Genomic DNA, 15,431 nt, shown 5'->3' with positions numbered 1-15,431 from the left:
TAGATCTTTTCCCCTTCACCTTAAGCCTATGTCATCTGGTCTTCGATTCACCTACTCAGGGCAAGAGACTCTGTCTATCTACCCAATCGATTCCTCTCATGATCATATATGCCTCTATAAGATCATCCCTTATCCTCCTGCACGCCAAGGAATAGTCAACCTCTCAGATTCAGATTCAACTTTAATTGTCATTGTCAGTGTACAGTACAGAGCAACGAAATGCAGTTAACATCTCCCTGGAAGAGCGACATAGAATATGATTTCAATAAATAAATCTATTTACATACATACATATAGTTTTTCCTGTGGGAGGAGTGTCCGCGGGGGGGGGGGGTGATTGGCAGTCACCAAGGTACATTGTTGAGTACCGTGACAGCTGCAGGGAAGAAGCTGTTCCTGGACCTGCTGGTTCGGCAACGGAGAGACCTGTAGCGCCTCCCGGATGGTAGGAGGGTAAACAGTCCATGGTTGGGGTGAGAGCAGTCCTTGGCGATGCTGAGCGCCCTTCGCAGACAACGCTTGCTTTGGACAGACTCAATGGAGGGGAGCGAAGAACCGATGATGCCTTGGGCAATTTTCACCACCCTCTGCAGTGCTTTTCCGGTCGGAGACAGAGCAGTTGCCATACCATACTGTGATACAGTTGGTAAGGATGCTCTCGATGGTGCAGCGGTAGAAGTTCACCAGAATCTGAGGAGACAGATGGACCTTCTTCAGTCTCCTCAGGAAGAAGAGACGCTGGTGAGCCTTCTTGACCAGAGTTGAGGTATTGTGGGTCCAAGAGAGGTCATCGGAGATGTTCACCCCAGGAGCCTGAAGCTGGAAACACCTTCCACCTCCGTCCCGTTGATGTGGATGGGGGTGTGCGTGCCGCCCCTAGAATGAGCTACAATGAGCTCCTTGGTCTTCTTGGAGTTAAGGGCCAGGTTGTTGTCAGCGCACCATGCAGCTAGGAGCTGGACCTCCTCCCTATAGGCCGACTCATCGTTGTTGCTGATGAGGCCAATCACCGTTGTATCATCTGCATACTTGATGACCCTCTATTCCTGTCAACATCCTCGTAAATCTTCTCTATACTCTTTCCAGTTTGACAACAGGTGGTCGAGGAAGACCCTGGCAACTGCAGATGCTGGTTTACAAAAAAGACAAAGTGCTGGAGTAACTCAGCTGGTCTGGCAGCACCTCTGGAACACATAGATACAGGGCCTTAAGTCAGACCCAAAACGTCACCTATCCATGTTCTCCAAAGATGCTGCCTGACCCGCTGAGTTACTCCAGAACTTTGTCTTTTTCTGGCGAAGACCCCCTTGTGAATGAACCGTGTAGTTGCAACAGCTGGACTTGCCTCCTTTTCTTGAAGATGGTCAAGATTACAGCATCTGTGAGGGCCCTTTATGATCACATCATCACAATTATAGTATCCATGATGTGAGGCAAAAACAGCTTCATCTGTAATTGGGTAGTGTGGTATTTTACCTGGGCTATAATAGTGATTACAGAATAAAATCTGATTTGTGTTGCCGATTGTTACGATGTCTGTGTTCTCTGCTATTCTAAATCTCTGAAAAAATGTTCTGAATATATTTTATGGTATATGAGTGACTTCAATTACCATTTCACATTGGTAGGTACTTTGTTTATCAAACAATTGAGTTTTTTGAAGAATTTATTTTTTTCCATTCCTCATCCATTGTTGATAGGTTTCCTTTGCATAATGCTTAAAATGCTGCACAGTAGATTACTGCCCTTTTAAATGGCCTCAGTCAGCCTGATTGCAGCAGCATATGTGCAATCTGAAGTTTATACTCCAAAGAAGCTTTCATGATCTTGCACACGTATCCATTCGGCAATACCTGAGAGAGTGTTAGGTGCCTTGAATGAAAGTTAATGACATCCAGGCCAGTGACCGTGTTAATTAAGTAACTTTGTCCAGCTATCCTTCCTGCTTTGCTCCATGACGTCAATACATAATTGTGAAACCTCAACTATTTAACCCTTCATGTTGCATTCACAAATGTTTATTTTAACAATCATTTGTTTGATTGCCTTATGAAATATGTACAACCGATCTGTTTGTATGGAATGTACTTCCCTGATTAAAGATAACATTTTCCTCTATTTTTATCAAACAGAAATGGTGAGCTTTATGGTGAGTGTTCAAAGGAATAAAGAGGGTAACATTGTTCTTGCCAAAATAAAAGCTCCTGTAGGATATTCTCGCCCTCTTTCTCTCTTCATCCTTCAATCCCCCTCCTTCTCCACACCACCTGCTAAACCAAATCCTATCTCAGCCATGGAACACTGCAAACCACCTCTTCTGCTATCGTGGGTTTATTTTCTAATTGTGTCATTTTGTACTGATGTCTTTTAATGGAACTTTTTTTTGTCATCTTGTAAAATTTGTGTGCAACTTGTAACTGGAATTTGTATGTAGTCCATGTTTATATGTATGTGATACTGCTGCAAGCAATATTTTTCATTATTTAACTCGCTGTACTTGTGCATTTGACAATGAACTTGACTTGACGACTAAACGTGAATTGCCTCAATGTTTTTGTTGAAGAATGTTGGTGCTTTTGACCTTTAATTTCAATTTATAACCGGATCATTTTCTGGCATTTTGGTTTGTTCTGACTGTTCAGAGGACTTATTGATTTGTTATTTTGGTGAATATTGGTACAGTGTGTTCAGTAGTATAAATAGTACTGAAATTCTTTTGCTTTTAATTTTCAGTGGTTACCTTGTATGCAACTTTGGGAGGTCAAGCAATTGCGCATGGTTTAAATGAAACTGAAGTGACTCACATCATAACTAGCAAGAAACTGCTTCAAACCAAGCTGAAGGTAGGTCACAAAATGTCGTTGCTATTTGAAGATTTTATTGTAGTTTGGTTTCGCTGCAAGAGATTTTAAGCATTAATGTGACTTGCGAAACATTGACAAGTAATTTATTTTGTTAGCATACTTGCAATCGGATAATATGGCAGCCTTTCAATATGTAAAAATGTCTGGAAATGAACAGTAATTCTAACTTTAAAAAATATATATTTAAAATTACATTACAAATATTCCCCTATTTAGGATAGTTTAGGATATTAAACATTTATTCTTGTTCCCAAGAATCTAAAATTCAAGGAACTGAGGGATAGGGATCACCTGCAGGCAGAGGAGATCAGTTTAACATGGGTGTGTGGGTTAAAGGGCCTGCTCCTTGCTGTATTGTTTTATATACGAATTTATTAGTTTACATGCCCACATTCTAGTATTGTAGCCACAATTTTTGGATGCTCATCTTTGCACTATTTTGCATTAATATCTTTGTGATATCCAATTTATTTTATGCTATTTATTTCTGGTTTCTGTGTCCAACCCTAAGTTAAATACATTTTTTTGGAACCCAAAAGAGTACTAAATATTTTACTTCCACTTTATTTCACCACGATTTCTACTTTTTTGATCTTGATCCTTATCTTAACAGCTTGAGGTTTTTTTTAAAACTTGATTTCATAGATCGGCACTCGTAGAGAGCAGTTTCTTAAATGCTTACAAATCCATCCTGTAACTAAATATTGGATTGAGTTTTAATGACAATCAGTAAACCAATGCCACTTTGAAGAAATCTGCTCCACAGGGATCAAACAATGTCTGTGGCACGGACTCGACATTTTCTAAATAGTTGCTGGCGGCTATCACTTCAGTGGAGGCCCGGATTAATGGGTTGTATGAGGTGTATAGGTTCAAATCCCCTTGTGGCAGATGGGGAGTTTATGAATTCAATAAAATCTGTGGTTTACTCATGTTTGTGGAATGAAGCAGAAATGCATACCCCAGTTGACGTCTGTGTAACTATAGCTAATGTGGGCATCTCAAATGAATCTACGAGATTTCAGGGATTCACACAGCGAACTAATAAAATAAATAAATAATTCAGCAGCAATTAAATCATCAACTTGGCTGAGAGACTTCACAGACAGCAAGCCAGAAAAATAAAATGCGAATGGTTAAAATGATTGGCAAAGCATCACCTACTAAAATAAATTAAAGGCAAAATGCTGAAATATCAACGATTAAAATAAAATATTGGAGATGGCTGTCAGGCCTGGTCGTATCTATGGAAAGATCTGTCATTGACCAGAAACGTGTATATTTTGGGGGACTTATCACCTGCATTAGTTTGTTTAGTACTATAGATTTGCAGCATTTGATGTTCACTGTTCTAAATCTCATTTAAGAAAATGTATTTTTTTCATTGCATTTTTCAGTGTAGTTGAAGTTGGCCTATTCACTCATTTCCACAGAATCCCTGTCGAAAGTGACAAAACAGAGCACTCGGTGAAGTAGCAGCAAAAATAGCACCAGCAAATATTGGGAAAAGGTGCCCTTCAGTGCCAGGGCAACAAACAATGAATATTTTGTTGAATTGAATCTGTAGAGACCATTAAATTTTAGTGTAGCTTAATGAATGCAATGCAGCATCTCTGAATCTGAAGGAAAGTGTTCCACTATTTGTCTTGCAACATCACCCAAGTTTAGATATAGCAGCAGGTACAAGATTGTCAAAAATATAATGACAGCTGGATTCCATCAAATGAACATAAATTTATCTTGCAGTTGAGATGAACCTATGTTCATTCTGAACTTTTCTTTTCCTTTCTTTCCCAACAGGAAATCCTCCTTCACGTTCCAAAACTGCAACATATCATAATTGTAGACGATAAGACAACTGCATGGGCTGATTATCCTCGTGGAATCATGGTTCATAACATGACAGGAGTGGAAGCATTGGGTGCAAAACCAGAAAACTGTATGTCATTTGTTTTATTTTCTCCCTACTTAAATTTTTTTTCCCCATGTTTCAAAATCTTTTTACATAAGGTAAAGGAAAGAAAGCAAGTTCATCAGTTCTAGGACCAGAATTAGGCCATTCAGCCCATCAAGTCTATTATGCCATTTAATCATGACTGATCTATCTTTCCCTCTCAACCCCATTCTCCGGCCTTCTCCCCATAAACCATGATAGCCATACTAATCAAAAATCTATCCATCTCTGCCTAAAAAATATCCATTGACTTGGCCGCAGCCTTCTGTGGTAATGAATTCAACAGATTCACCACCCTCTGATTAAAGAAATTCCTCCTCATCTCCTTCCTAAAGGAATGTCCTTTTATTCTGAGGCTATGACCTCTGGTCCCAGACTCAACCACTAGTGGGAACATCCTCGCTGTCTATCCATGCCTTACACTAAGTTTCAATGAGTTCCCATTTGTATTCATTTAATTAACAATGTGCATGAAATGAATGGCTGATCAATCAACATTTGAAAGAGAAAACAATATAATATTTCTACTGAAGCCACTGAAAGAATTTCTACTTTAAGTACAAAAATAATGTTTTCTCGATGATTAGCTGATGTGTATTTCCTTGTTTCAGATTTCTAACATTGGATTTCTTTGCATCAATTGAATTTACTGATTTCTTAATTGGATATTTTTCCTTGTTTATCATTTATTTGGTATTGCCGAAATAAATAGGGACGATGAATAAAGAAAAGATTCTCTTCCCTGCCATTTGATTTCTCATTTCAATCTGTTCGGGGGCATTTGTAGAACAACTTGAACAATATGCATCAATTAAAGGATCACTGCCATGTGTATCTTAGTTGCATCAATGTGGTATTTATATTTCCCTCGGTCAATAACAGAAGCAATGGCTTTGCCATGGCTTTTTATGCTTTTGGTTGCATTAAGACCTTTTATGAATTGCCAAAATGCTTTGCATTGAGACTGCAAGGTTGCTTCAAAACATGCAACCAAACAGTACAATTTTGAGGTTTGCCACAACTTGATTTAAACTAGAGTCCACATGAGAAAACAAATGCAATGTTTTGTGAGACATTTATGCAGCAGTTTTAGACTGGGTGCTATACAATTCTATTTCGAACAGACTCCAAGTAGAATAATCCAAAATGAGATCCCATTCAAATGCCATGTTATTTTTTATTTATTTCTGACATGGACTCGATGGGCTGAATGGCATTTCCGTATGTTGCCTTTCAGAGCAATCTCATTCTCCAACTTTATATTTCCCTGTTGCTTGTTCTTTCCTGCAAGCCAATCAATTCTCTCCCAAATCTCCTCCCACAGACCTACACATGGGGTAATCTGCAGTGGATGAGTAACCTACGAGTCGTCGTGTATTTAGGATGTGGAGGGAAGCGTATGTAGTTACAAGGAGAATGTGCAAACCTGACACAGGCAGCACCTGAGGTTGGGTTGAATCCAGGTTGATGGAGCTGTGAGGCAGCAGCAGGACTTGCTGTCCCCTCCCCACTGATTGGAAATGCCAGAAGCAATCCCCAAAAGGAGAAGTTGTTCCTTATTCATTGAAACATGAAAGCATTATTTAAAAACTGGAGATCGACATGGCAGAAGTGAAATTTGTATGAGAAATGTACCAGGGAGATGTCTTTATGTGCCTTTTAATGCACTTTGGAAGCCAAAGAGGAATTTATCAAAGATGAAAGATTCCTCACTTCTCTGCAGAACTCACCTTGGCTTTTGCAAGCAGTAGAGAGCTGCAAATCATTGTACGTGGTAGATTAAATAATTGCCAAATGGATGGTATTTGGCACTGGGAATTGGTAAAACAAATATATTGCTTGCAAATGGTGAATGACATCAAGCAATGGGGCAAATAGTTTTTAATGTTTGCTTGTCTTTTAAATTATTTTTATAAATTTAATAATTTCTTCTCCCTAGTGAATCGAGCTCGGATGAGACCTACAACTTTAGATATTGCAGTAATAATGTACACAAGTGGATCCACAGGACTACCAAAAGGAGTAATGATTTCACACAGCAACCTCGTTGCTGGAATAGCGGGGATGGTTGCCCGAGTTCCTGACCTGGGGTACGTGTTATTAATGATCATTCGGGAAATGTTTGTATTGGGGAAAGTTAAAATATATGACAATTATGCTTTTTTGACTTGGACCTTCATTGAAGTGGAGAAAGATCTACACATTTAAGTACCAGGATGGAATTTAAGAAGCTGGTTTTAAAATTAAGTGACCCAACAGAGGCCCAGGTTCAATCCTGACTATGGGTGCAGACGGTATGGAGTTTGTACGTTTTCTCCGAGATCTTCGGTTTCCTCCCACACTCCAAAGACATATAGGTTTGTAGGTTAATTGGCTTGGTATATATGTAAATTGGTCCCTAGTGTGTGTAGGACAGTGTTAATGTGTGGGGATCGCTGGTCGGTGTGAACTTGGTGGGCCAAACGACCTGTTTCTTCGCTGTATCTCTAAACTAAACTAAACTGCACATTAGTCTGGGGATTATTTTTCTCATTTGATCACTCAATGGAGATATGACTCCAATCTGAATGTTTTGTTTTAGGAATAGATGCTATTAATAACAGGATTTCAAATGAAAATTACATTATACGGTATCCTTTGTTGAGCTATTTCTTCCTTGAGTGGTTCCTGTACCTAAGAGGACGCGTTCCAGCTCCTCCAATGACTACAGACTGATGGCGCTGACTTAACACATCATGAAGTCCCTGGAGAGGCTGGTGCTCACTAACCTGCGACCCCTGGTTAAACCCTACCTTGACCCCCTGCAGTTTGCTTACCAAACAAAGATGGGGGTTGAAGACACCATCATCCACCTGCTCCATCATATGCTCACCTGGATAAGCTGGGAAGCACTGTGAGAGTCATGCTTTCCACTTCTCCAGTGCTTTTAACTGGCTCCCCTGTGGTAGCCAGTGACATCTTCCTCGCTGTTGTGTGCTGGGGCAGCAGGATGAAGGTCGTGGGCGCCAACAGGATTAACCAACTCATCAGGAAGGCTGGCTCTGTCCTGGGGAGGTTGGATTGATGGGAGTTGGGCTTGGAGGGGAGGATGCTGCTCAAACTGAAATAGCATCTTGGACAGTACAGCTCACCCCCCTCCGTGACACTGGTCAACTTGAGGAGTACCTTCAGCAACAGTGGTTCCACCAAGATGCAGTGCAGAACGCCACAGGAAATCTGTTCGTTGTCTCTGTACTGTACACTGACAATGGCAATTAAAGTTGAATCTGAATCTTCTTCCCTGTGGCTATCAAACTGCACAACTTCTCCCCCTTCTGTCGTGCGGTCGACTGATTTTCTCTCCCCCCCCCCCCCCCCCCCCCCCAATCTTTGCACATCCCCAATCCTTTCCACTCATCACTTTAATTTTATGTTTCACGCATTGTGTGTTTTATGACTGTTGGGAGATCCCTCCTGGGGTAAATAAAGTTCTATCGTATCATAAAACACTGTATTGGAATCTTCCACTTGATTTACATTGTTTCATCTGCAGTCAATGACAATTCAAATCCAATCTTCATGAATTCAGAAACTTTACATATGTGTAATATTCAAATATAAATTAGCTTGTTTGCTGTAACTTCTCTTAGAAGGAAGAAAACTTGCTTGCACATTCACAACGCAAGGACATTTTGAAATTGCAACAATTAAAATATTGTTGAAATGTGACATTCATAATTTAGTGATGTTCAGTGACGAAAATATAATTCTGAAAATGAGAAAATAGAAACGTAGACATATAGGTGCAGGAGTAGGCCATTCGGCCCTTCGAGCCTGCACCGCCATTCAATATGATCATGTCTGATCATCCAACTCAGTATCCTGTACCTGCCTTCTCTCCATACCTCCTGATCCCTTTAGCCACAGTGCCACATCTAACTCCCTCTTAAATATAGCCAATGAACTGGCCTCAACTACCTTCTGTAGCCGAGAATTCCCCAGATTCACCACTCTGTGTGAAAAATGTTTTTCTCATCTCGGTCCTAAAAGACTTCCCCCTTATCCTTAAACTGTGACCCTTTGTTCTGGACTTCCCCAACATCGGGAACAATCTTCCTGCATCTAGCCTGTCCAACCCCTTAAGAATTTTGTACGTTTCTATAACCCCCCCCCTCAATCTTCTAAATTCTAGCGATTACAAGCCAAGTCTATCCAGTCTTTCTTCATATGAAAGTCCTGCCATCCCAGGAATCAGTCTGGTGAACCTTCTCTGTACTCCCTCTATGGCACGAATGTCTTTCCTCGGATTAGGAGACAAAATGTTGCCATTGTCTCTTCCGTCCACTGAGGACGGATTGCAAGCTTGATTTAATATCTCATTGGAAAATCCTGACCTCTTACTGTGCAACATTGGATCAGTACTATGCTAAAATGTTGGTCAATATTGTACAATCAAGTACCTGCTGTGAGCTGTGAATACTGTATCTTCTGAAGAAGTCACCAGTGAACTATAATATTGTGTCTAATACTGTTAAATGTAATTGGGGATTTTAAGATTTTTTTGGTGATGTTGTTAAATAATATATCAACATTTTTTTACAGACCAAAGGACACCTATATTGGTTACCTGCCCTTGGCACATGTCCTGGAGCTGAGTGCAGAAACGCTGTGCATGGCTTGTGGCTGTTGTATTGGTTACTCTTCCCCCCAGACCTTGGCAGATCAGGTATACATTAAGCAAATCGATTATTTTTAAAAATCATATTAATATTTGTTTTACCTCTAAAAATTTAAACTAAATTTTAAACTAATATTTTGGTTTGGCCTTAAACATCCTACCAATATTTTCACATTATTGCAGGTTCAAAGTGCATTTTGTGTTAATTTCCGCATGCACCAACTAGTATAGCTGATTTTTCACCATGCATTTAAAAGCTAAAAAATGCTGATATGTATCTAATTTGTAAGGATCTTAGTATTTTTCTATACATTTGATATGTATTTTGAAAGCATATAAACATTTAAATGCACATCATGTATGCTTGTCTGAATTGCAAGTACAATTAAATTTAATTGTTCATATGGAGACAATTAAATGGTCCTATAACTTTATTTATATTCAATTTATTTTATAGTCTGCCAAAATCAAGAAAGGAAGCAAAGGTGATACAACTGTACTTAAACCAACACTATTAGCTGCTGTACCGGTGAGTTCTAAAATCTGAATTTCAATAAATACTAGAGATGGTGATTGCCTGAAATATTGAAGTGTTGCTTATTTCCAAAATGCTCAATCCTGGTTCTCTTGTGCTTCACTAACTGAGTGAGACAAGAAGTATATTTTTGCTGCTGGGTTATGATAATTTATCTTTCAAGGAGGGATTGGCACATGTGTGATTAACCATAGTTTGATATTTTCCCATGGATGCCAAGGATAATCCCATGTTTTTGTTCTTGAATACATTTGGAACCATTTAGTCAAACCCAAGCAATATGAAATTCTATCTTCCAAGTCTTTTCTGACCACATCTTTCTGGCTTGGCTGCAATTTAGTGCAGAATTGGTGGTTTCACAAGGATCTGATTACGTCAAAGCAAACCAGAATAAGAGTCAGTGAAAGAGAAGAGCCAGCAATCTGGGTTCTTGTCAGTCCCACATTTGACTGTACATTAATCCAGCAAAAATCTTTTTTTTTAAAAGTAAAAAGAAAAAAAAGATATTATACAGTCACAGTCGTAGTTTACGGGGGGGGAGGGGTCACAGAGACTTGAGGCTGAAATCTTAAGCAGAAAACAGTTGGAGGTATTCGGAGGGTCAAGCCGCATCTGTGGGAAGAAATAAACAGACAACGCTTTGGGTTGGAACTCTTCAGAGTTTAAATGGAATACAGGGAACTGATAGATGGGAATTGGGGCCCTGGCAAATGGGTGGTTACTTCAGCAAACATCACCTGGGTTAGCTGGATGACAAACTGCATGGATTTCTGAACCGTCAGATAGCAGATCATCAGAGTTTTATTGAATTGCCATTAAATTAGTCCAAACTCAAAGGGCACAATATCTCTGCTGGAGTATAGTACTTTTCCAACTGTTTTTTTGTCTAAAAAAGACTACCATTGTGGTAGTCTACCATTGAGATGTTACTGATGCAGTCTAGATATTTAGATAAATAGCACGGTGAGCACGGTGAGATGCCTCTAGTAAGTAGAGTGGTTTGAAGTGTGAATTTTATTATTTTATGCTAGTATCTATAAGCCTGTCTTCATTGACGGGTCAGCAGTTGAGAGAGTCAATGATTTCAAGTTCCTGAGCATGCATATCTCTAAAGATCTGTCCTGGGCCCACCATATTGCAATTGTAAAGAAAGCACATGAATGCCTCTACTTCTTTAGAACAATGAGGTCTAGAAACACATTGCTCAAAGATAACAAACAAAAAAATAAGTAAATACATTTTTTAAATGATTAGTGCAATACAAATGGCAAAGTCCCGAGTGCAGCCATGACAGTTTGTATTTTAGTTGATGTTTGTAGTGTTCAAGAACGTGATGGTTGTTGGGAAGAAGCAGTTCCTGAACGTGAAGGTGAGTTTTCAAGTTCCTAAATCATTTTCCCGATGGCAGGAGTGAAATGATCTAGCACGGAAAGCGCCCTTGATGTTGGCTAGCTTTTTGAGGCAGCACCTCCTTTTAATCCCTTCGCAGTGTCCATCAGTTTTTGTAATCTTTGTTTTTGGTCATTCAAGTTGTCGAACCATGCCGTGATATAACCAGTTGATATGCTCTCTTTCCTACATCAAGAGAACTTCACGAGCACTTAAATCTACTTTATTTCTCATTTTGTGCCAACAGGAAATTATGGATCGAATTTATAAGAATATAGTAACCAAAGTAGAAGACATGAATAGCATACAGCGAACTCTTTTTGTCGTTGCCTACAATTACAAGCAGGAACAGATAGCTGTTGGGTATAACACACCTATATGTGACTGGTAAGACAATTGATATTGCTAAATTGTATTTAACAAATGTATGAATTTATGCGACTGATGTGAATAGAAACAAACATGCATCATTGTTGTACTTAATGGTGCGGTAGAGGTTTGGGTGGAAAAAAATCACATCAGTGTAAAGATTCTACCATGAATTAACTTGTCAAATGCCTTAACATCTATGTAGAGATCATCCATTGTCCTACTCTCAACAATAACCTGTGTGTTGCCTCCTCAAAAACTCCTTTCAAGTTTATATGGGGATCTGACCCAGACAAACCCCTGCTGTCTTGTCTTTAATTCACCCATTCTTTTCCAAATACGAGTAAATCCTTCCCCTGCACATACTTCCCTCTCTCAATGTCCTGTGCCCACTGAGACATACTTAACCCAGGCACCAGGGAAGTAACAGGCAGTCCTGAGTCTCACTTGCTGCAACAGAAACACCAGTCTGCGCACCTGACTAGGGATTCCACCATCAGTATTGCTCGCCTAGACTTGACCTTAACCTGCTGTTTAACAGAGACAGATGTGATGCCACTGTTCTGGCTACTGTTATTGTTCATCTTCCTGATCACAGTATGCAAAACAGTATACTTGTTTGAGGAGGGAGATAGCCACAGGAGACTCCCAACAGATTTGGAGGGCAGAGGCAGCATAAAACATTTGTTCTTCATTTTGCTTTAAATTATTGGGGAAGAAAATTATTAGTACTGAAGATTATGTACCTACTTTATTATTAAAAATAATATTAAAAAGATTCCATTAATTGCAAAATCTACAAACCATTTTACAAGTGGAAATATTCTCTATTTTCAATTACTAAAACATTGCAAATGTGAAACTGTTAATCCAGTATTCATAATTGGTGATCAGAATATTGAAATACTCATGTGTGAAGATGAGAGGTTTTTAAGGATAATAGATATGCTGCCCAGAATTATTTTATCTATAGCATCTTTGCACAAATCCTTCTTTACAGTCTCTCTATTGCAAATTACTGATCATTCTACCATCATGCTAGCTCCATCCTCTTCCACCAATTCCAATCCTACGCTGCCTTTTGTTCCATTTGCTCTGACTTTCATGGACATGTTTTAATCCTATTCAAAAGCCACTTCTACCAGCTCTCTGGTTACCAGTCATTAAAATATGAAACCCTTATTGGCAAATGTCTTGAGAGTTTTCACTATGTTACAAGCTGTTGCCAGAACAGCTTGTAACAGAGGCATTGGTGAAAAACTATAAACAGACAATTGTCTTATAACTTCCCTACTATTGGTCGTTTATACAGTCAACTATGTTACATTATTGCAATGTGTTTAACTTATTTGCGTTGAATGATCCTGAGTCTGATGCTAACAGGCAGAAAATTAAACTGCTTTTATTTTTCATTCTTGTAGGTTGATTTTCCGGAAAATACGTTTATTGCTCGGAGGCAAGACTCGACTCATTCTGTGTGGGGGTGCTCCATTATCACCATCCACACAAACTTTCATGAACATTTGCTTTTGCTGCCCTGTTGGACAGGGATATGGATTAACCGAGACGTGTGGAGCAGGGACAATTAGTGATGGTTAGTCATCTCCTGGGAATTGTACTTTGTCCTTGCTGTGTGTTTAGCATGACCATAGATTTATGTTAAGAAGTAAACTCGTATAGGTGGCTCAAGGAACACCTCTTTGAGAAAACAAAAATTATTTATCTATTTTGCTATTTTTCCCCTGTAGATTCAATGAAATAAATAGTTAACTTGTCATTTTATAGTATTAATGATTGATTTAACACAATATAAGGTAACATCAAGTGAAAAGTAAACCATTACTGAAAAGTGAATGTTTATAGACATGTAATCATGATTGCAGTTGGCACTTCTGTAAATGTGAACTAATCTAGGTTAATTGTGGCAGTTAATTCTTGGAACATCTAATTTTCATCAAAGGCCCATTTCCATCCTCTGACTAACACCATAAAGTGACGTGAATATGGACTTTCATGTTCATGGATTATACTTGGAAACCCTTTACATAGAAAATAGGAGTAGCAGGCCATTTAGCCCTTTGAGCTACATTATTCAATATGGTCATAGATGGTTATTCACTTCAGCATCCTTTTCCTATCTTATCTCTTGATCTCCTACATTCATTCAATAACCTTGTCTCCATGCGTTCTGTATTAGGGCATTCCATTGAGTCAACAATTAGGAGAAAATTCTCCTAATCTTGGTTCTAAATTCCATAGTCTAAGTAAGGCGATGATTCCAGGTTCTGGATTTGCAGCAATTAAGAACCCCCCTCCAATAACATAACTAAATGTTAAATCCTTTATCTTGTATGTGTACACTGTGGCCGACTTGATTGTAATCAAGCATAGTTTGATTGCTGACTGGATAGCAAGAAACAAAGTTTGTCACTGTACCTTTGTACACGTGACGATAAACTGCTTCTAAATGTAAAGCTAATCTATATTCATAAACTCCTGTACTTTGGTGTCTTTTACTATTTTTAAAGGAAACTTTCATTCAAGTAACTGTTTTTGTTTTTAGTATGTGACTTTACCACTGGCCGTGTGGGAGCACCTCTACCCTGCTGCGAAATTACTTTAAAAAACTGGGAAGAAGGTGAGCAAAGTCTATTGTTTGAAATGGAAATATCTAGTAAGAAATAAAATAAATGATTTTCAATTTGTTTCATTTAAATTGATCTTGGATTTATTCTGGAACAATTTTTCAGTAAAGAATGATAATGGTTCCATCCGTACTAATTTATAGTTACATTATAAGGTTTTACTGCATGGTATCATCTTGTATTTACATACAAAACATGGAACAAATACAGCCCTTCAGGACACAACAATTAAATCTGAAATAATCCCCTTTGCCTGCAAGAGGATAATATCCTTTGTGTCGGAAAGAACTGCAGATGCTGATTTAAATTGAAGGTGGACATCAAATGCTGGAGTAACTGGCAGCATCTCTGGAGAAAAGGAATGAGTGACGTTTCGGGTTGAGACCCTTCTTCGGAAGGAGGGTCTCGACCAGAAATGTCATCAATTCCTTCTCCCCGGACAATATCCTATTCTCTGTATGTTCATGAGTTTGTCCAAATGCTTCTTAACGGTCAGCATTAAAAAGCATAAGACTCTAACTGTCATCTGCTTTCCCCTGGCAGTGTGTATAATTATGTTGAAACTTGCCTTTAAACTTGTCCCTCCCACTTTAAACTTATGCCCTCTAGCATTTAACATCTTGGTAAATTATCCCAAACTGCTCCACAGAGGAAAGATGTGAAAGCAGAGTTTGACACTGAGCCAAATAAGGAACAAGTAACCAAATGTTTAGTTGGGAATGCAGCAAGAGGTGGAGCATTTTGGGGAGGGCTTGGGCAAAAGCACAGTTACCAAAAATAAAACGAAGGCAATTCAACTACATGAGAACAAAGTTGGACCCACAACAACTCGCAGAACTGCAAGGTTTAAAGTGGCTATTGAGGTTACCATGAAAGGAAATTTAAACAATAATTTTGAAATAAAATTGACACGTCCAATACATATGCTGACCTGGATATGTAATACACAATAGGTCACTGGAATTTTAGGTGTCAGCTCTGTGACATGACCTGTTTTTTTTCCCCCCATTTCATTGAT

The 15,431-nt window shown here is 38.9% G+C and overlaps 1 protein-coding gene across 2 annotated transcripts in view; it reads left to right on the top strand.

Annotated features, from left to right (window-relative positions):
• acsl3a (acyl-CoA synthetase long chain family member 3a) overlaps positions 1–15,431 on the top strand; it is a 71,045-nt gene that overhangs the window by 43,453 nt on the left and 12,161 nt on the right. For both annotated transcript variants that reach the window (XM_055646404.1, XM_055646403.1), the window contains 8 exons: positions 2,734–2,843; positions 4,665–4,803; positions 6,758–6,908; positions 9,400–9,523; positions 9,933–10,004; positions 11,647–11,786; positions 13,190–13,362; positions 14,332–14,406. In XM_055646404.1, the coding sequence (XP_055502379.1) occupies positions 2,734–2,843; positions 4,665–4,803; positions 6,758–6,908; positions 9,400–9,523; positions 9,933–10,004; positions 11,647–11,786; positions 13,190–13,362; positions 14,332–14,406 (984 nt within the window). The remainder of the gene's footprint in view (positions 1–2,733; positions 2,844–4,664; positions 4,804–6,757; positions 6,909–9,399; positions 9,524–9,932; positions 10,005–11,646; positions 11,787–13,189; positions 13,363–14,331; positions 14,407–15,431) is intronic.

Source organism: Leucoraja erinacea, chromosome 14 (genome assembly GCF_028641065.1).
Source record: "Leucoraja erinacea ecotype New England chromosome 14, Leri_hhj_1, whole genome shotgun sequence".
NCBI lineage: Eukaryota > Metazoa > Chordata > Chondrichthyes > Rajiformes > Rajidae > Leucoraja > Leucoraja erinaceus.
This window is presented reverse-complemented; position numbering and strand designations above follow the sequence as displayed.